The 20,952-nt window shown below is 38.2% G+C and overlaps 1 protein-coding gene across 1 annotated transcript in view; it reads left to right on the top strand.

Moving 5' to 3' along the window:
- Nucleotides 1–20,952, top strand: part of USH2A (usherin) — a 559,229-nt gene that overhangs the window by 81,450 nt on the left and 456,827 nt on the right. The window contains exons 15-18 of the mRNA XM_078392221.1: nucleotides 3,590–4,084; nucleotides 5,823–6,095; nucleotides 8,700–8,857; nucleotides 10,193–10,337. Coding sequence (XP_078248347.1) covers nucleotides 3,590–4,084; nucleotides 5,823–6,095; nucleotides 8,700–8,857; nucleotides 10,193–10,337 — 1,071 coding nt within the window. The remainder of the gene's footprint in view (nucleotides 1–3,589; nucleotides 4,085–5,822; nucleotides 6,096–8,699; nucleotides 8,858–10,192; nucleotides 10,338–20,952) is intronic.

Here is a 20,952-nt window from a genome sequence, read left to right as displayed (position 1 = left end):
CTAACACAAAATTAAGAAATCGAAGTGGGGCTTAGCAAGTGTAGGGGGAAAGGGATCATAGTGCTGCAGGATCACTTTGATCCCTGCTTTCTCCCTTCGTGCCAAGCCCCATGGGGCTTAACAAAAGGAAGGTGAAAGAGATCAAAGTACTCCCACAACTGCATGATTGTTTCGATCCCTTTCCCCCTTATACAGCCACGGGATTTCTTTGATTCTTGGGACTTATCAAGCAGAGGGGAAAGCAGGGTTCAAAGTGATCCTGCAGCGCTTTGATCCCTACTTTCATTTTGTTAAGGATTAGCAAGTGGAGGGGAAAGCAGGGATCAAAGCCCTACAGGAACAATTTGATCCCTGCTTTCCCCTCCACTTATTTTTGTACTCTCCTCAGCTTACTTCCGTGCATAGGTAAAGGTAAAGGTTCCCCTTGACAATTTTTGTTCAGTCATGTTCAACTCTAGGGGGCAGTGCTCATCCCCGTTTCCAAGCCATAGAGCCAGTGTTTGTCCAAAGACAATCTTCCGTGGTCACATGGCCACTGCGACTTAGACACGGAACACTGTTACCTTCCCACTGAGGTCGTCCCTATTTATTTACTCCATTTGCATGCTTTCAAACCACTAGATTGGCAGGAGCTGGGACACCCCTTCACGTGGATTCGATCTTACAGCTGCAGATCTACAGACCTTACACCAAAGTAAGCAAAGTCCAAGATGGGAAAACACAGGGAACTAAGTTATGAAAGGGGGAAAGGCCTGCCTGAAGAACCAAATCTTCAGCTTATTCTTAAATACTTCCAGGGAGAGTGCCAGATGAATCTCAGGAGGTGAGGGGCCATCGCTGAGAAGGCCCAGTTTCTAGTTCTCTCCTTCTGGGCCTCTCTCGGGGTCAAGCCCCTCGGTCGTCCAGCCTGGCTAGACTGAGTGACATAACTAGGTGGGAGCAGGCGCTCTGCCAGTTATTGGGATCCTAAACCATTTAGGGCTAACAGTTTATGCAAAAAATATAACTTGCCGGCCTCCAAAAACTTATGGGAACATCAGATAGAGAAGGTGTCAGAAAATGGTGAAGTCAAGATCTTGTGGGATTTCCAGATCCAAACGTAACATAACACACCACACATACTAGTAGTAGAATGAAGAAATGTCTGGCTCATTAGCATTGCAAATCCAAGGGATGCCAGAGTTGAAAATAAAGAATTGTAAAAACTAACAAAGTAGTTATGTGTGGCAATCAAAATAATTTGCCTCTGAAAGAAACACACTTCAGTTATTAGGGCTTTGTGAACAATATCAAGAAATTTCACATAGTACCATAAGCAGTTGCAGATCTCAGAAACCACACCATCAGAGCTACAAAAAAGTAGAAATATTAGGAACAGCATACATACTGCCTTCATATTTAACAGATTGTTAGTTTTTTGGTTAAAACTTGTATCTGTTATATAATACCAATCAACGTTTTTATAATTTCTACTACTACTACTACTACTACTACTACTACTACTACTACTAATAATAATAATAATAATACTAAAATACTAATACTAATACTAATACTAATACTAATACTAATACTAATACTAATAATACTAATAATACTAATAATACTAATACTAATAATAATAATAATAATAATAATAATAATAATAATAATAATAATAATAATAATAATAATAATAATAATAATAATAATAATAATAATAATAATAATAATAAATGTACCATAAGTTAGTTCTGACTTACGGTGATCGTTTCCCTCCCAGGTTTTCTAGGTAGCAAGTACTCATAAATGGCTTCTCTTCTTATGAAGACATCCTGGGACTGTGCAACATGCCCAAGGCCACACAAACTAGCTCTTCTGGGATGCACAGTGTGGAACTGAACTCCCAGCCTCTGGCTCTGGAGTCAGAAACCTAACTCACTGAGGTGGGGTGGGGAAATAGAAAATATTTAATTGGAGATAAAAGACTACAGCTGATGTCATCAGCCTTTATGTGTGCAGGGTTATACAACTGGATTTCAGACATTGTACATACAATGGCTGAAATCCTGTTGTATAACCCTGCACATGTAAAGGCTGATGACATCATCACCTATGGACTTTCATCTGTAATTTCATATTTCCTACTTCCTTCCTATTTCACCCCTTTCAACCTGGTGAAATCTTTGGGAGCCTCAGGATTGAGAAAGGAGCCTTTATTGTCTGAAAACCACCACTACCAGTCTCCTGATTATAGCATATTTTTCAAGATAGGAAAATGGATAGGATGCTACAGTGAATAGTGTGGATGTTGGTGGGTTTGAATGTGCTGATCCCATTGTCTGCTGGGTGGAAATGTGGGGTTTCTTGGACTAGGGGGCCATGGACTCTGGGCTTGAGGTCCTATCAGATCTAGACCTAGCCAAAACCCAAGTCGCTATGTCCATAAACTTATCCTTGCTTTTGGTCTTTCTAGAAGTATGTGGTTGGCTGTTTGGGAAACAGGAGACTAGATTAGATGAACTGCCAGAATCTGGAAAATAAGCATAACCTAAAGCATCATTCTAGATAGGGATAATTTCAGAGTGCCACAGTCCTTCTTAAAAGTAAGATTTACTTTTGATATCAACACAGCCCCCACAAATGCTGACTCCCAAGTGCTGGAACTCTTTCCCCACTAAAGTGCATATTACACATATTGGATGTATTCCAACAAGTTTTAAAACCTCATTTTCCATATTTTATCTCTACGGTTTTAAAGAAAAGATTAAAAGATTAAAAAGATGCTTATAAGTTTAGCTTCTGCTGAGCAGAAAGCCCCTCCAGTGTTGTAATGCATGATCTCACTGCAAGCAGTGAGATCTGTGAAGAATACGTACTGTATTCATTTGTGGTACCGGTAACATTTGTACAAGCACTGCAATCCAGCATTAAATTAAAATCAGACTTTCAACTTCAGCAGAAGCTTAATAGGTTACAGATCATAGGGCATATATTTATTTATTTAAACATTTACAGCCTGTCCTGTATCGTAGACACTCAGGGCCAGTTACAAAGCTGTATAAAACAATTTTAAAACATAAGATACTTAATAGTATTTAAAATAAAACAGTGAAAATTTAAAACGTTCAAACAGTGAAAATGGTAAAGCCATTCCAGTGAAACCTATGCAGATCACGATACTCAATCCCTAAAGCCTCAAATAAATAAGTATGTCTTGACATGGTGTTGAAATGATGTCAATGTCAGCCCCAACTGAGATTCCAAGGGGACGGCATTGCACAGTTATGGTGCTAGGGCGAGAAAATTCATCCACATAATGAACAGTTCTCAATGGTGATACACAGGGGAGGGCCTCCCCAGCAAATCTTAGCGATTGGGCAGGTTTATATAGGAAAAAAGGGCTTTATAAGCCAGTTGTAGTTTGTTTATTAGATTTATAGTTTTGTCTATTTTAATCTGTTTGCGATTTATAATGCTGATCTATTGTGATTCTGTTTAACTTCTATGCATCTTTTTCTTTTCTTTTTGTGAGTCCCTTTGTAAGCAGCATACCCTGAAAAGTGGCCTATAAATACTCATATTGAAGAGACTCGTGTATCTATTCCAGGTACCCAGATGTTCACTGACAGCAACTTGCTTCCTTATGCCTTCTATTCATACCAACTTGAGACCAGCAACGTCCACGGATCTACAAGAAGTGCAACCTTGACATATAGGACACAGCCTGGGATACCTGTAGGAAACTTGCATTTAAACCCAATTCTTCCTGTTGGGATGCGCTCAGCTTCATTCAACTGGACAGCTCTATCAAATGACTCAGGTCCTATAGAGAAATATGTTCTGACCTGCAGGTCTCCACTTGATCTTAAACCTTGTGGCCATTATGAAGGCGGGGAAACATCAACAACTGTTTGGAATTTGCTTCCATTTACAAAATATAGTTTTGATGTTCAAGCATGCACCATTACGGGTTGTTTGCTCAGCGAAGAGGTGTCAGTAGTGACAGAGCAGGCCCCACCTGAAGAGCAGGAACCTCCAGTCGTACACAGTGTCAGCGCTACTGAATTAGCTGTAAAATGGGCCCCTCCCAAGAAACCAAATGGTATGATTTTATATCTTTGGTATGCTACCAGCATATTTTTCTCATCAAATGAAATGTTTTGTGGCAATTATCTTGCACCCCTCTGTTGTTGCTGTCATTGCCGGGTATTGTCTATCACCTACCAGCACCACTCTGTATGTAGAGGGAGACTTGAGCTTAGAAAAGTTTTTTATTTTTAAAGTGATGACTCCTAGAATCCCACAGCTAATGTCTAGGAGAAGATCAGCATAGGGTTTGTTAACAGCCTTATTTTGTTCTAATTCCACTCCTTGGCCTTTGCAACACCTTATGACAGTGGGTAAAAAATGTTGGCCAGAGTCCTACTGTTGATTAATGCTTGTGTAAGGGAAATTGCTTAGATCTTGGCAGCCAATTGTTTCTCATTAACAAAACGCTTGTTGTGTTACGTGGGGCATGTGCCCAGGTACACAACAAGCACCTTGTTAATGAGTGGCAATTTGCCACTAAGTCTTAAATGATTTCCCTTATGCAAGCATACATTGACAGTAGGGATCTGGGCATTTTTTTTATAATTTAGCAAGCTGTGACTTTTAGTGATGACATATGCAACTAATTCTTCCTCTTTTCTCTGTGATTTAGCACTAGATTCTGCCCATTTAGCACAGCAAGGCTCTCAAAAAAGCTACCAGACCCATAATCCTTTGAAGCTCTCATGAAGCTTCACCCTACCCATTTCCCTTGTCTTCTCAACAGCATGAAATGGCTGCCAGAATCTGAATTCAATAGCAGTAGGAGCATGAAAACACCTTTCATGATTTTGATTGCTTTATTAGAGCCTCTAGTAGTCTAGCTAGAGGAATTCCTGCAGACTCCTGGGGGCTATATTCAAGAATTAAAGAAATCCCCTGTCTGTTCAGCACCTCGTTTCTGCTTTTGAGTATAAGAACCACATGGACCAAACTCTTGGGCAATATGAGATGTTTATATACCCTTCATTGAAGGCAGTGGCCATTGCTTTCCTGTGTGGGTGGTCAATGACCATCTGTGGAAAGAGAGCTCAATTGAGCTATAAGGAGATCTAATATGTGCACAGCTGCATTTTAAAAAGAAAGGTAATGTGTTTTATTATTGTTTTATCACTTGTAATTTTTATAAACTTGTATTTATATGGTAGCAGCTGTGGACATATACTAGTATCTAAAGTAGTACCTCATTACGATAGTTGTAATATTTCTGTGTACATTGTATACCGAGCATGATATGCAGTATATACAATATATATATATATTGTAGTATGATAAACACTGACCAAAGTCCTCTTATGCAAGTTATACCAGTATAAGGGAACTTGTGTAATATGCAGCAGCCAATTACCTCTGACTGAAGAGTCCATATTTAACTTCCTTATTCGCGAAGGCTTTCACGGCCGGGATCTAATGGTTGTTGTGGGTTTTTCAGGCTCTTTAGCCGTGTTCTGAACACGGCCAAAGAGGCCGAAAAACCCACAACAACCATAACTTCCTTATTGTTTAGATGTGTTATTGCATATGAATTAGGTAGCTTTATGCAAACTGGAGACCCAAATTAGTGGCACTCAGCCACTGCCAGCCATGTCGTTTCCTTAGACCAGCATAGCTTATGTACAGTAAGAGGATTTTGGCCACTGCATACCAAATGGTGTAGTAGTAGTATCTGAATAATATTAGTATCTAAGTAAGATTTAAGTGTTTTTAGATCAATATTTTCATCTGGTAAAACAGCAACTGTTAATTTCCAGGTGTAATTATTAGGTACGAACTGTACATGAGAGGTGCCCTTCAGTCAGATGGAAGTCATGTCCCCCCTGAGAGTCGTGTTTTCCAGACCAGCGGCTGGTTTAGTCCTCATCCAGTATTAGAATCTGCCAATGAAAATGCTTTGACACCACCACTGACCAGCATCAAGGTCACTGATTTGAAGCCGTTCACAGAATATCACTTTCGTGTTTTATCGGTCAATATGGCTGGGAGCACATTTTCAAGTTGGACATCACAGAGAACAGCAGAGGCAGGTAATTGAACATTTTGGTACATTTACTCTAAGAATTTATTTATTTATTTATTTATTTATTTATTTATTTATTTATTTATTTATTTATTTATTTATTTATTTATTTTATATCCCGCCTATCTGGTCGGATCAGGACCACTCTACATATATCCGCTTTCAAAACTCACTGCTTGACACTGCTTCTTTCTGATTGCTCTAAAATTCAGGTATCACATTAATCTGTCATGTATCATCTGCTATTCTGTCTATAGTGGCCAAAATTCTTGTTGCTTAGTGCGGTGAGTTGCACTGGAGTAGGCCCATAGAATCAACGGAGATTTAGTGATTCAATCCTTTCAGAAATTCCATTGACTCCAATGGGCTTACTGTAACTGCAACTTACTCTATGCTAAAGTAGATTTACAGTTAGAGTAGGCTTATTTCAATCAATGGACTATATGGAGAATTTGACTAGCCAAATCCCCATTGATTCATGGGCCTAATCTAGTGCAATTTACTATGCTTTTACTATACCTTTTGGACAAGGTATATAATTTATTTGAATCACTAATAATTTCATATGGACTACCGACAGCTGCACTTTAGTTATTTGGAGGAGTCTTGTAGAGTGTCTTAAAGCCATACTAGTACTAGTATGTCTGATTTCCCCCTCCCCATGTTTTCTGTTTCTATCAAAATGTTCATGTCCTATATTAGCTTCACAGTGACAATCTTGCCATGAAAGGCTACTAATGAATGTTGGAATGACATTTTATGGAAGATGTGTAAATGTTCCTACTAAAAACTAGTCCCAAATTTTTTAACTCTCACTTGTTAGTGTAAGTAAATTCTATAGTAGAGTTCTGCTCAGAGTGATGGTGGAAAGGAGTATGAATAGTTTTGTTCTTATTCCTTTCTGTCCCCGGCTCACAGCACCATCTCATTCACTGACCAAGAGGGCCCGCCAGTCCCTTGGGGCAGTTCCATTTGTTTGGTGTACATGGATGAGTTTTTTGCAATTTTGTCACAGCTTTATTGGGGTGGTTGTGGGCATGAGGATGGATCCCAGCGGAATAAGGAGGAAACTACAAATGGGCCCCTCCTCAGGTGGACCCCCTTTTAGAGGATGGAGTGAAGTCCTGGTACCCACTTTCTCCTCCCTGTGACTGAGGGATCCTCACAGTGGTGTACTGCCATGTAGTTAAGTCCAATTCTGTTAGCTGGATTATCATCAGCCAGCAGGTGGATGAGCTGATGGGTGATCCATTCTCCATGCTAGTGCCAGGACTATTTGGCCAGTTTACTTCCCATTAAAGTTAAATCTATGTGATTTCTTGTAATTCTCCCTCGTCTCCCTTAACGAACAGGAGCCATTATGCAGCTGACCAAATGCAGTTCAGGTATGAAGACCTCACAAAGCAATATTATATTTTTGTAGTAATGGCTGCATGATTATGGCTGTCACTGAGGGACAAGCATGTTCCACAAGATGTAGGCCTTGTTTTTAGCTGAAACATCTAAATGAGATGCAACATGAGTCAGTCCCATGTTTAGTTCTTTTATAAACATTGTACTGTATTCTTAGCTCTTGTATGTGATTGATGCCCAGATTCAGTCAAATACATCCAATTAAGAAAGTTCATGAGCACAATTGCTTTCAGTATTTGCCATATTGAAATATTTGGTATTTCTTACCTATCTATATCACTTTTCCAACAATGTCTCTTTGGCTAATTATTTTTACCTGTTCATCAGATAAGAAATCTTCCACATTATTGTGTAAGCGTGTTTTATAGTTTGTTCTATGAACTAACAGCATGTAAATTACTGAACTCTTCAGCTGCGTTTAGATGTACTTAGAGGTAAATCTCATTGATTTCCTTGCTTTTTAACAAATTGATTAAAAAGACCAGAACAGTAGTCTCATTTACGTTGAATCTAAACCATATTTCAACTGGATATAAACTCCATTGATTCCCCCAAAACAGAACTTAGATATTAATAAATGGCTTAAAGCCAAATATATCCTCTTCATTCATTTGTGGATTGAGTTGTTAACATTAATGAAGACAGATTTGTATCAGTGTTTTCCAAAATACATTCATGTTATGTTGCCTACCTAGGATTTTAAAATCGAGATTTATTCCAGTAAGACATCTCTGATTTATCATCTATTTTAATGCAAGAGAGACATATTAATTTCAAACCTGTTCAGCAATTAAATTTCCTTTGACGATGTTTAAGTGTTCAACAATCTTTCTTCTAATCAGGTTTTCCCAGGTCACAGGAAATCTGTGCTTTAAAAATCCATCTACTTCACTAAAATGTGAAGCATACATTGTCTTTCAGATTTAAGTGGTAGTTAATGCACCATAAAAATCATAGATCCCATACTTTACCTATAGGTGGGATGCATTTAGTTTAAAACCACGCCATTGGAAACCATATGAAAATTCCTTTTAGACCAGAAAATTAATTTCTACAAGCTGCTTGTTTAGGAATTGGATACAAAAAGCCATTTTATCAAGTTTAACAGATGGTATTTTATAAATATAGTGGGAAAACTTGCCCGACACATGTTGTTCATTTATTTTATGATAAATTAGCACATTTATTTGTGTTTTAGCTCCTGTGTTCATGCCACCTCCATCAGTATTCCCTCTTTCGCCATATTCTCTCAATGTATCTTGGGAAAAACCACAAGATAATGAAGCAAGAGGAGAAGTAATCGGGTACAGCGTGAATGAAATTACTGAACTAAAAGAGTTGCCAGTATTTTCTCAGGTATTATTGTTATCAGCAATCTGTTTTCTCTGCTTATTGAAATATTGATACTATAAAGTGGTCCCAATGTTCTTGGTAATGCCAAATTCTAATTTACTAGTGGGGAAACACTTGCAGCTGTCAAAATATGGGTTATGTAGAAGGTCAAAGTCATTACTAGAGCAGATTGCCCAAAGTGGAGCTATCTGTTTGTTTGCTTCTGTATGAGAAGACATGACTTATTCTGGCCAATGGTACTGAAAACCAGAGGAACCAATAGGGGCATGGTCTCTGTCTGTTTCATGATGTAGACTGCCTAACATGGTTACAAAGTTCAAGTTCTAAATTCAGAATGAAATAGATCTAGACAATCACTTTCCTCCAGTGATATTCTGGGCTCAGAGATGGAGGCTGAGATGATTGATTAGCCTTGATCCAACCCTGAAGCCACGCCGGTCTGGCAGCCTGGATCTGGCAAGGTCTGACATAATCTCTGAATTTGAGGCTTGCTGCCCTCAATTTTGGTACTTCCTGAGCATGGCTCCAACATTGGTATGGCCTGCTCTTCTCCAGCGTGCCTAGCAGGAGTAAAAACTTTCTGGCCAGGAAGATGTCCTGCAAGACATCCTATATCATGGAACCTGGATAGATTAGTCTTGGACAAGCAATGTCAAAGGGCTTCAGTTCATCTCCAGCTATTCCCGCATTGGGGGGGGCGGAGGGGAGGTGGCTCACTGGGATCTATCCTTGGTGCTGAAGGTTTTGGCTGCCTTGCTGCTTCAATGGCTCTAAGAATCTGCCTCAAGATGACATTGAAGAACCTCTGGATCTTCTCTCTTCCCTTTTTCAAATTCCACTGAAGTAATTTTCAGTTAAGCTACTTTAGGGAAAATTGTTTTCCTAGTGCTGTGCACACTGCTAATATATAATATAATAATTACTGTTTAAAGAAAGCAAGTCTTCACTTTGACCTCTCTCCATAGTGATCAGGCGGCTGGATTTCATGATGGAACATGACACCACTATCATTTATAATACACACTATTTGTAGAAATAGGTCTGCTATCATATAGCTTTATGGGGCCATAACTTTGTTTCCCATTTACCTACTCAGGAACTGGATTATTACCTCATAAAATAGCATGGCGGATGTCTTATAATTTAAATTTCAGCTTGTTGAGGTTCCTCAAAATAATCTTATTTCTAGTAATGGTTCTTGGAAAGCACCTAAAGGAAAAAAAAGAACCTGAAATCCCAAACGGTAATTTACTATCACTAAAGAAACCATCACATTGAAGGGAAATAATGAAAGCACCATCAGAAAATACTTTTTAATCATTTTAATTTGCTTTGTAGGCTTTGTATATCGCTGAAGCTCATGAGCAGTCCTATGTAGTGATGGGATTGAAACCATACAGAATGTATTACTTTACCATTACTCTCTGCAATCGAATCGGTTGTATCAGCAGTGCGTCAGGAATGGGAAAAACTTTAGCTGCAGGTAAGGAGACACACTTCATCCAAGCAAAGTTATCACGTACCTTTCTAATGAGCACCATTACAGATGATCACAGGTTGATGCAAAGTGACTGAGATAGGTGTTATGTTAATATAAAGTGACTAGCTTAATTGGTGTTTGTTTACCATGACAGATTAAAAACAAAACACCATGTTTTCCGCATAGGCTTGAAGTATTTTTGAAAGCGTTTATGGTTTTATTTTTCAATGAGGCCACCTCTGCTATATTTCCTTGGTTTTTTTCTACAGGTAGCATGCATAATCTAAATTAAATTAATGCTAACATTTCATTAGTAGTGCCTATTGTATCCATAGCTTTTTCAGAATACAAATGTACGTGTACTTCTTCTAAGTTCTCCTGTGCTGCAACACAGAAGTATAAAAATTCCTGTTCATTACCAATCATCATGTAGTACCCAGGGGAAAGAAAAACTAGCAATACATGGTTGTTTTTTCATAACAGATAACCGTGGCAGTAATAATAGGTGCAGTTTACTAGCTCAATGTGCATATGTTTTAATGCCACACAACTGTATGGCATTAAAACATTACTTTCACACTCAACACATTTGCTATGAAAAAATAAATGTTCACACAAGTTTTTCCTCTCTCAGTTATAATGTAGGAACCTTCATTATAACACGTCAGAAATGCTGGAATGGTTCCTTTCAAAAGGTTTTTAGTTGTGGTTATGTTTCCAAGCTGCTCAATAGTCAAATAGAGTTGTTATAGTTGTTTGCAACTAGGGCCTTTTAAATGTTGCTCTTTTTTTTCAAAGAAAGAGAGAGACAGAGAAGCTGAAGTGATTTGTACCACAATTGAATTTTCAAATTCAATTTGCCTCCCCCTGGAACTGCAGCTCGCCCTTCTGTTTTGATTCAGACCTTGTACAAATTGGTCTGAACTAGGTTGCTTTGATTTGGAAAGTGGAATTTCTGTGAATCTGGCATACAGTCCTATTTTCCTCATTTCTTAACAGTGAGATTTCTGTGAAGAGCAGCCCACACAGCAGCCTGCTTTGGCTTACAATTCTCGTGATTTGCATTTATCTATCTATATTTTATCAGTATGGTTTTTAAGGATAAAAATGCTTTATGGGTATGGTACCCATGGGAACCTAGAGCCTTTACCAAGCAGCATGTTTCATTGATTTTGGTAGCATTACTCATCTGAAAAGGAACCTCACATCACAAACTCGCACTATACCCCTTGGCAATTCACACTGATTTAAATGGTGCTTGTGTACATATTGGTTAAACAGTAGTTTCTGCCATAAGTCAATCTTCATCCTAGCGATCTCTTTCATATTTAGGAGCAAGCATATTCAAATTAAATAAGACCTAGTTGTAAGTAGAAGTGTATAGAATGGCACTGTTTGTAACTGGCTGGATTTCTGCAGGCAGGCAGATTGGATTTTGGAACAAATTTATCCAAATTTCTGGATCAACAGGAACTGGAATCTGAATTCAAATGAGAGACTTAGCCTTCTGAAGTAATGTAATAGCAGAGCTTGGGTTTTACAAAACTACATCTCCCAGAGTTCCCCAGTCAGCAGTCTGAGGATGGTTGATCACTTAGTGCATCGCCCTGTATTGAAATCATTCCTCAATAACACCTTGGTTATGATTGCCCCCTTCCTAGTTTTTATACTTTCATATTAATTGCACTAAAAAAACCAGGAGATGACAAAACTGAAAAATCAGTAAATTTAGATATGATAAATGTTCAGGTTTTTGTTTTAAATTGTTTTCAGATTTCAAAAGTTCCCATTTTAATGCCAGGAGCCCACATCCTCTTATTTATAATTAATGGCTGAAATCCTGTTGCACAGCTCTATAAGCACAATTGTAATGATATCATAGGCAGCAGCAAATCACCACTGACTAAAGGCTTTCTTTGGTAATTTTCGCACACACAAAACTTTGTTGTATTCTGTGTGAATCACCTGCATCCCCAAATCACCTTTAATTGGCAGACATGCAGACACAAATAAAGCTGAAAAACAAATTATTTTTCAGCCCTTAAAAAAACCTGACTTGATTATTAATCTCTTTCCTGATGCTTATTATCTGCAGCAATGAGCAACAACCTAATGTGAAACAAATTTTGGATAAACATACATAGAACTGCTAGTTCAGTATCGGTAGACCCAAAAAGAAAGGGTAGATCGAGAGAGATAGAGAGGTCCCCCCCCAAATTGGGATAAGATTGTCTCTGAACAGAAAAAAACCCACATTGAACTGCCAGGAAGACCCCAAGCATTTTCTTAAGGGATATGTATTAAAAAAAATGGGATTAACTGCCCTCTTCTATCCTAGAAAGGAGAAGTTGGGGATAACTAGAGCCACAATTCAGTGCTCCACTACATAATCAGAAACTGTGTACTCCAAAGAGACTTTTAGAGAAAGAAGCTTTTAATTCATTCATCAGATCCTTCGGCTAGAGTTTCAGAGCAAAACTTGTAGACAGTTGAAGGATTGCTACCCACATAGCCAGAGCATAGTGATTTCATATCTCCATGCACTTGCTTGGTTACCAGTAGTTCCCTAGTATTATACAAGTCCATTTCGTATTTACAATATCTGTCTGAACTCTCCATTTTGAAGTAAAATTTTCCATCTGTATTCATCTACTTTTCTAGTGCAAGTATTTGAGGCAAAACATACTTTTATACCTTCTGGGACGGTGTTTAAAGCAAACACATAAAAAGGAGAATCATGAAGATCTGTATAATTGTTTTCTATGGGGAATCATGAGATATCACCGTTAAAATCAGCGAATGAGGCTCATGCAAATACTCCAATCGTCTCTGCTGCCAATGGTGAACAGCTGGTGGCTGAGAGAAGATAACCATTTGGTTATTGTCTTTTGCTCATGTGTCAAAGCGAAAGTGAATATTTAGACATTCAGGGGGCATGACAGGCCCATCTGTGTAGGTGTTGCCGTGCAAAACCTGCACAAACAGAAGGACTGTCAGGAGGGCCAAGCTGGCACCAGGAAAGGTACTTGTGCAATGTGTGAGGACTTCCCATCCCTTCTTGCTTTGCCTTGATATAAAGATTTGTTTCATAGGTTCAGCATATGCAGATTTTTCAATAGATGCCATTTTAAGTGTAAACAAGATCACTGGATATTTATCCATGCCTCATCTACTTTGCTGTTTAAATATATACATGTAAATATCAAGTCTGTATTTAAATAGCTAAATTCTCCCTAATGTCTAACAGCACGGGCAGCCCTCATGTATTTCTCTGATGCTGAATATGAGCAATAGCTTTCAGTGGCTGCACGGCTGTCAGTGAAAGCTATGCTGCTAGTACTCACTGGTAATTAATAGATGGTTTTAAAACATTTAAAGTGCATTAGGTTTTCAAATGGGAATATACATGCTTGTAGCATTGTTTTGGAGGGTGGGAATGATTTCCAGGTACAATCCCATAACAGCTTAATTTACCTATATAAAGTAGATTTATGCTATGTGAATCTGAGGTATGCAGCAATACTGATTATCCAGTCCTATCAATACAATCTTAAATGAACCAACTGTTTGGTTATTTGTGGTGGCTCTAAAAGTGTTGCCAATGGTCTTGATTCAGTTAAAGTTGGTTTACATGGGGAACAGAGAAGTTATATGACAAAATCGGTACTGCTTTTAATGGCATTTCACCATGACTAAATTTAAGTGGATTGGGACCACTTCTTTCTGGAAGTGCAGTCCATTTGAGATTTTTTTGATAATCTACCTAGCAAATCAAAATAAAAAAATAGTAGGGGAGCACAATTCCGTACAAGCCAAAGGGTGGGTTTTTGTTTGTTTGTTTGTTTGTTTGGGTGTCTTAACTGTCAAACTAGATATTAAAAGTGTTGTGTATCAGCCATGATTAACTCATCTTCCTTCATGCAGTTGTCCCAAGAATGCATGGTTTAGCAAACAAATCTGTGTGTTAAACTTCTGCTTACTTTCTACAGCTCATTTACAAATACAACATGTATTAAGCACATGATATCTAGGTGAGGAGGATCACATACCAACAAGAGCAGTTTGTTCATTTCTTGGGAAAGAAAAACTTAAATAAATCAAGGTGGCTTCCAATGTGGTGGTGGTGGTTTTAACCAAAATAAATGACAGCATAAGAACAGTCATGGGAGGGGGGGAAACCCAAAATCTTTATGGTGATCAAAACACTTGTAAAATAACAATAGGTAAAGGTTCCCCTTGACATTTTAAGTCCAGTCGTGTCCGACTTTAGAGGGCAGTGCTCATCCCGCTTTTCAAGCCATAGAGCCAGCGCCTGTCCGAAGACAGTTTTCCGTTGTCACGTGGCCAGCGTGACAACAATAAGTGTACATTAATTACAGAGCAAAATTTTGAACAAACCAAAAGGTGAGCTGAGCAAAGGAGAACAGATATGAGAAGCTATCCTAGAGTGTCACCCTTACTCAAATATCCTTTTCTTCCAATCAGATATAGGCTGAAATCCAGTTAGTGCTACCTAAATGCTGATAACACAGGAAATGCCCCAGGAAAGCTTTTGAGAACCTTAGGAGACTATTTTTTTGGGGGGGGGTTGAGTCTTGAAATCAGAGGGCCGATGCCAGATTATCACTAGTTCCCTATGGATCAATTGGGGGGGGGGAGGGGGTTAGTAAATTTTAAATTAATTTTAAATAAAGATTAATGTTACCAGGTGATGAAATCATCATCATTTATACTGCTTCGTTGTGCCAACTGGATTTCAGCCATAGACTTCTATCTATGGTACAATTTTTCCCCTTTTGGCAGTCTTATTTATCTAATGATAGCCCACATATGAGTAGATAAAATTTCAAACAAAAAGCAGACCTCTGTTTGCCTTCCAGAATTATATATTTTATTTGATTCTAGATTTATACCTTGTTCTAGTGCATTCTTTTAACACTTAAAAAGAAAGGGAAAGAATCTGTTACATCTGCATGTCTAATAAAATGAAATGGTTCATACCACTGGTAAAAAACATACATTTCCCATGCCATATAAAGGTTTTTAACCACAATACTCTATCACAGTCTTAAAAACCATACATATCTAATTAATGAATAATTAGTGGTGCCTTAGACTTTCCTTTCTCTAATAAAAAGTAAAATACACAGGCTGTTTGCCTCCAGTCTGAAAATGTGCATTGCTTTGCATGCAAGTACATAAAAGTCTGCCATTGTGAATGGGGCCCAATGTGATTAAAAAAGCATTCTTAATATGTTAATTTATAATTTTAATTACAGCAATCTTGTATATATAGTCATTAGTGAATACTAATATAAATATTTTTCTACCTTTTTATTCAAATGCATAAACCAATCATCCCCTTCTTTCTTGGCAGTTGCTTTTTTTTGTTTCATAATACAATCTTTGTTCCTAGTTATCAATGTATTTTGTATCTTCCTGTCTTGAATAATCCCTCATTAACCCAGTCACTTTCTCTTCCTTGCTAAAAGGGGAAATTATCATGCAAATGTGACATTCCATATTGTTTGTCTGTGTGCATGTGCACACAGACCTGTGCACATATACATGCCTATACAAACTCGATCAAAACATGGAATGCGACATATGCTGCTGTCCTTATACATACATTGCAAATACATCTGCTTGCTGTTCGCTGTCCTTCAATTAGACCCTCTTCTTTGAAATTAATTTTGTTTGTGGCGAAGCTACAGAGTTGATGTATGGACTCATGAATTTAAAATTGCTACCAAGAATTAACCAAGGGGGGCTGATTTTGTGTGTGTATGTGTGTGCGTGTGCGTGTGTGTGTGTGTGTGTGTGTGTGAGAGAGAGAGAGAGAGAGAGAGAGAGAGAGAATCAAAGGCTCTTTGGGAAACTAGTGAGCCAAAATTCTAATGATTTGGTTTTACCTTTGACCGAAACTGTTGAACAGCCCTGGAATCCTGTGATGATTTTGCTTGGTTAATTATCCAATTATTTATTTTTTTAAAAAAGGCACTTTGTTACAATTAGAGACATGAAACATAATTTGAGAAATTCGAAAATGTCAGATGACTTAAATAACTCCCGAGATACATAGTATCTGCTCAGTATCTTCCCTTGCCAAGTGCTCCCCAGCTACAGATTGGGTGTTCTTTGTGCACCGCTGAAAGAGCCAAAACTTATTTGTTTGTTCTCCCCAAAGGACATATTTCACTCCTCGGGAAATTGCACAAATTATTCTGTTGCCAGTATGTCAAATTTGCATGGTCTTTAGGCTGAGTTTAAGTTGTATTTCTCTTGATTAAAAGCTTTTGGTTCAAAGCAATACTTTTTAATTGCCTAATGATATAAGTCAGTTCTTAGGAAAGAGCCATGCATTTAGGAGTTCATTTGCAATATAACTGAAAAATTCATTGCATGGCAGTAAAACAATTTACTGTTAATTACAAGGAGAAGAATTTGCTGTACCATGCTCACAGATTGCCATGAATCATGCAGCACTCCTAGAGATTTATAACAGATGTGTAAGTGGGATGAATTAGCAGGGTTTAATAACAGAGACACAAATCATGCAGACTTCAAGGAGCTTTAATTGATATACTAGAATGTGACGGGCATGAATCACTCAGCCATTCAACAGCACTGTAACATATGGTCAGCTCAATATGCTGCATCTTAAATCGGTTGGTGAGTCGTTGGTTGTCCCATATGGTACAAGCGATATATTTTTCAGGATTTTTTTTTTCAAAAAATACCATTACATTGATTTTTTTTCAAAAAAGAAATATGATTTCATGTTCTCATAATAAAGTGAACTCTTGAAACTTGTTATGTGTATGAGAGGCGTATTTCATGTATGGGTTCAGAAGAACACAGATTTCCTGAAAGGTATGAAATAGTTGATTCAAGGCCTGCTACTTTAAATTGGAAATTGGTAGTTGTACTCCTGCTGTAGTTGCTGTTTGCAGTACAAGCAACACAGTCGTCTAATTCTTGCTGGCACCTATCCTCGTAAAGGACTCAGGGCAATGAGTCAGGATACTGCAAAGTATTCACCTGTTTTCTACCAGCCCTTGGTTTCTGTAGAACACATTTATTTCTTCTATTGGATTAGTATGATAGTGGTGGTGACTAGGGAAAGGGGCTACTGAAGAATAAGGATGTAACATGACAGGAACCCCTGTATTTAACCCACATGCTCAAAAAGTTGTTGGCTGCCATCGTTTCTACCAGAATAGGTGTTTCCCTCTTCCTTTCTGCAGCCACTCCCATACACTCTACAAACCTGCTTTGTATGGTTCAAAAACTCAATTGAGCTACCTTTTGGAACCTAAGAGACCTTCAGTAACATGGGGGGGACCCTATCTAATTTTGCTGGTATTGGATACCAAACTACCTTACTTGGCTTGCTGTTCTATAGTTAAACTATTGTTTCTGGCTGGGAAGCTCAATGAGTTAGATATATGACTGTGGAGGCAGAGGTTGGAAGTTTGATTCCCTGTTGTGTGTAGCCTTGGTTAAGTTGCACAATCCTCCCCCACCCCCCCGAAGAAGGGAATACCAAACCATTTCTGAGCACTCTCTACCTAGAAAAAATCCCGAGAAGAGTTGCTGTAAGTCAGAACTGACTTGGTGGCACATGATGATGAATTTCATAGATCATGAATTTCATACATACTACCTGAAAGCACTACCTGTTTTCAGGTAGTGAGTTTTTAGTTTTTGAATCTTTTTTGAATCGTTTAATATTTTTTTAAAAAAGTAAACGTAGGGCTTATTTGTATAGCTGCTTTATTGCAGTACATTTTTAGGTTTTCTGTTTTATCTCCATTTAATTTGCTGTCACTGGATTTGTTTAGAAATTGTATTTTAAATTTCGGGACTGTTCCAAACTCCCTGAAAGTTTACAAGATGGAAGAGGGTTGCATTTTAAATAAATGCATACATAGACAAGCCAATTTTTGTTTTAGAAACCATGTTAGTTTTTGATAATGTATCAAGCCAAAAGCAAAAGCAAAATAAAAAGGCAAAAATATTGTGGTGGCTTAAAAACAAACCACTATATTTTAATGTTAGCTTTTGGGGACAAGCCCACTTCCTCAGACTGTTTTTGTATCTGTGCTATTGGGATGCATTAGCTGGAGGCCTCAGTTCTCATGGACACATGCCACCCAACCATTTCCATAACCATTCTGTATAATAGGAACCCTAATGATCTACCAAATGACTCAGTGGTTAAACTGCAATACTGCATCCTTTGCTCATGACCTGGGTTCAATCTCAGACAGCTGGCTTGAGGTTCACTGAGCTTTCCATCCTTCCAAGGACAATAATTTGAGTACCCAACTCATTGGGGGGGGGGACACACAATGAATAACCGGCATAATTAAATTATGTACCACCCAGAGATGTGGTGGTGCTGCGGGCTAAACCGCAGAAGCCTGTGGTGCAGGGTCAGAAGACCAAGCAGTCGTAAGATCGAATCCACGCGATGGAGTGAGCTCCCGTCACTTGTCCCAGCTCCCGCCAACCTAGCGGTTTGAAAGCGTGTAAATGCGAGTAGATCAATAGGGACCACCTCGGTGGGAAGGTAACAGCGTTCCGTGTCTAAGTCACACTGGCCATGTGACCATGGAATATTGTCTTCGGACAAAACGCTGGCTCTATGGCTTGGAAACAGGGATGAGCACCGCCCCCTAGAGTCAAACACGACTGGACAAAAATTGTCAAGGGGAACCTTTACCTTTACCTTACCACCCAGAGAATGCTTTAAGCACTCTTGGGGGAGGGGCTTAAAGCAGCACACTTTCCTTTTACCTCAGTAGGTTATAGTGAACCTAAATGCCAAAATGGAGTACTTTATATTGCTAAATGATGAACTATCATTAAAAAAATTTAATACTAATATTTTGGAACAATAACCAAGGCTCCTGAGTAAATGAACTTCCAATTCAACTTGATTTTCAAAGCTCCAACTAAACGTTTGTTTCGAAACAGAAATCATGAACTGAATGGTCGAGTTATGCTGACAAAAGAATTATTCTAGGAGGAGCTTCTAAATTGTAGAAACTGTCATGACCAGTTCCCTTTCCAAAAGGTTTCTAGAAAGTACTGCTCCTCAGGGTGTTAGGGTAAGAGAAAATATTGAGGAGCGTGTTGCAGACGGAAGCCAAAATGGCCAAATACTAGAAGTATTTGTATTTCATTGAGAGCTGCTTCTTAGCATAAAAACCTGAGAGAAGGAGATCAGTAAAGAGCTGGGATGCAAATACACTTTTATTAGCCTTCGAACTTGACAGGCAAGAGGAAAGCTTCAGCAGCTGCATTAGTAAACCTGGCAGATCTGTGCAAAGAATACAGTATCCTTAGAAGCAGGGTTGCCAGAATTTAATGTCAACAATTAAAATTTATTTTGATCCTCACCTAGTGTTTATTACTGTTTGTATACACAACAGACCTTACTAATACAGTGATGCACTATTAGATGGAATTACCATCTGTTCGCTGTGAAATGCTGGCATCTGTCTTAGCTTCTAAAACTAAAATGATATCGCTTCAAACAAAACAAAGTTAACTGCTCTTTACTTACCAACAATTATATTTTTCCTTCACGCATGCAGATGTGCATGCACATACTGACACGCTTCCTCTTTCTCACACACACACAGAGGAAAGCGTTTTTTTATTACAGCCAATGTGGCAACATTTCTACATGATATATCTTTAACATTAAGCTGTATGGACCATCTGTTTCATGGGCTCCTGTGGTGCCCTGTTTTACACAATGGCAAATGGGGAGCCATAGGTGTTTAAAACAATGTTGTAGCTTATCGGCTATATATTAGGTTGGAAGAAACATTTTAAAAATATTACATAATTAAAATATGCAGAGTATAGCCCCTTCTGCTAAAATATAGTATGCTTTGACAGCCAATGCATGTTAAAAGACCTGACAAAAGTTAAATAGGTAAAATTATAGTCTTTTCCTTTGACACAGCTGCTACAGGTACCACAGTGACACCTTTAGGAAATGTATACTATGACTTTTAGCCTCCAGTATCTATATTGTAGAGCACTGTGACATGAAGGCCTGCACTGTCGATTTGTTATCTAAACTTTTTAGACTGAATTGTTAAGGAGAGACTCTTCAATGAATACGTCAACATACAAGAATTCTGACTCACCAAAGACATGATATTTACATACTAATATTATACCAAAGACATTGTTGTTTTTTTTTAAAGGTTTGGCATCTATTCCATGTATCAAAAAATAATAAATTCTGTCATGCTAGTGTTTAATGCTTGTACACAGTGCATTAACTGTAACTGTAGTACATTTATTTGTGCTAGAGTAGACTTGAAAATGATTAAAAAATCAATAATTTCCTGTCAGTGAAGGAAGTGTTACAATGCATTTAAGAATTTAATTTTACCAGCCCTATAAAAGTTTCAAATTTGGGTAGCAAAGATACTATAATTACAATGCACGCAACTCCTTTTTATTAGGAGAAAATGTTTAAGCAAGATGTGGTTTTTGTTGTCAAGAATAATTGGCTATGTGTATTCATTTTAACATAATGAATTTCAGTGTATGTATTTCACTGTTGGTGTCTCTCAGCTGAACCAGAAGA

This window comes from Pogona vitticeps, chromosome 1, assembly GCF_051106095.1.
Source record: "Pogona vitticeps strain Pit_001003342236 chromosome 1, PviZW2.1, whole genome shotgun sequence".
Taxonomy (NCBI): domain Eukaryota; kingdom Metazoa; phylum Chordata; class Lepidosauria; order Squamata; family Agamidae; genus Pogona; species Pogona vitticeps.
Note: the sequence above shows the minus strand (reverse complement) of the source record. Positions and strands in the feature narration are given on the sequence as shown.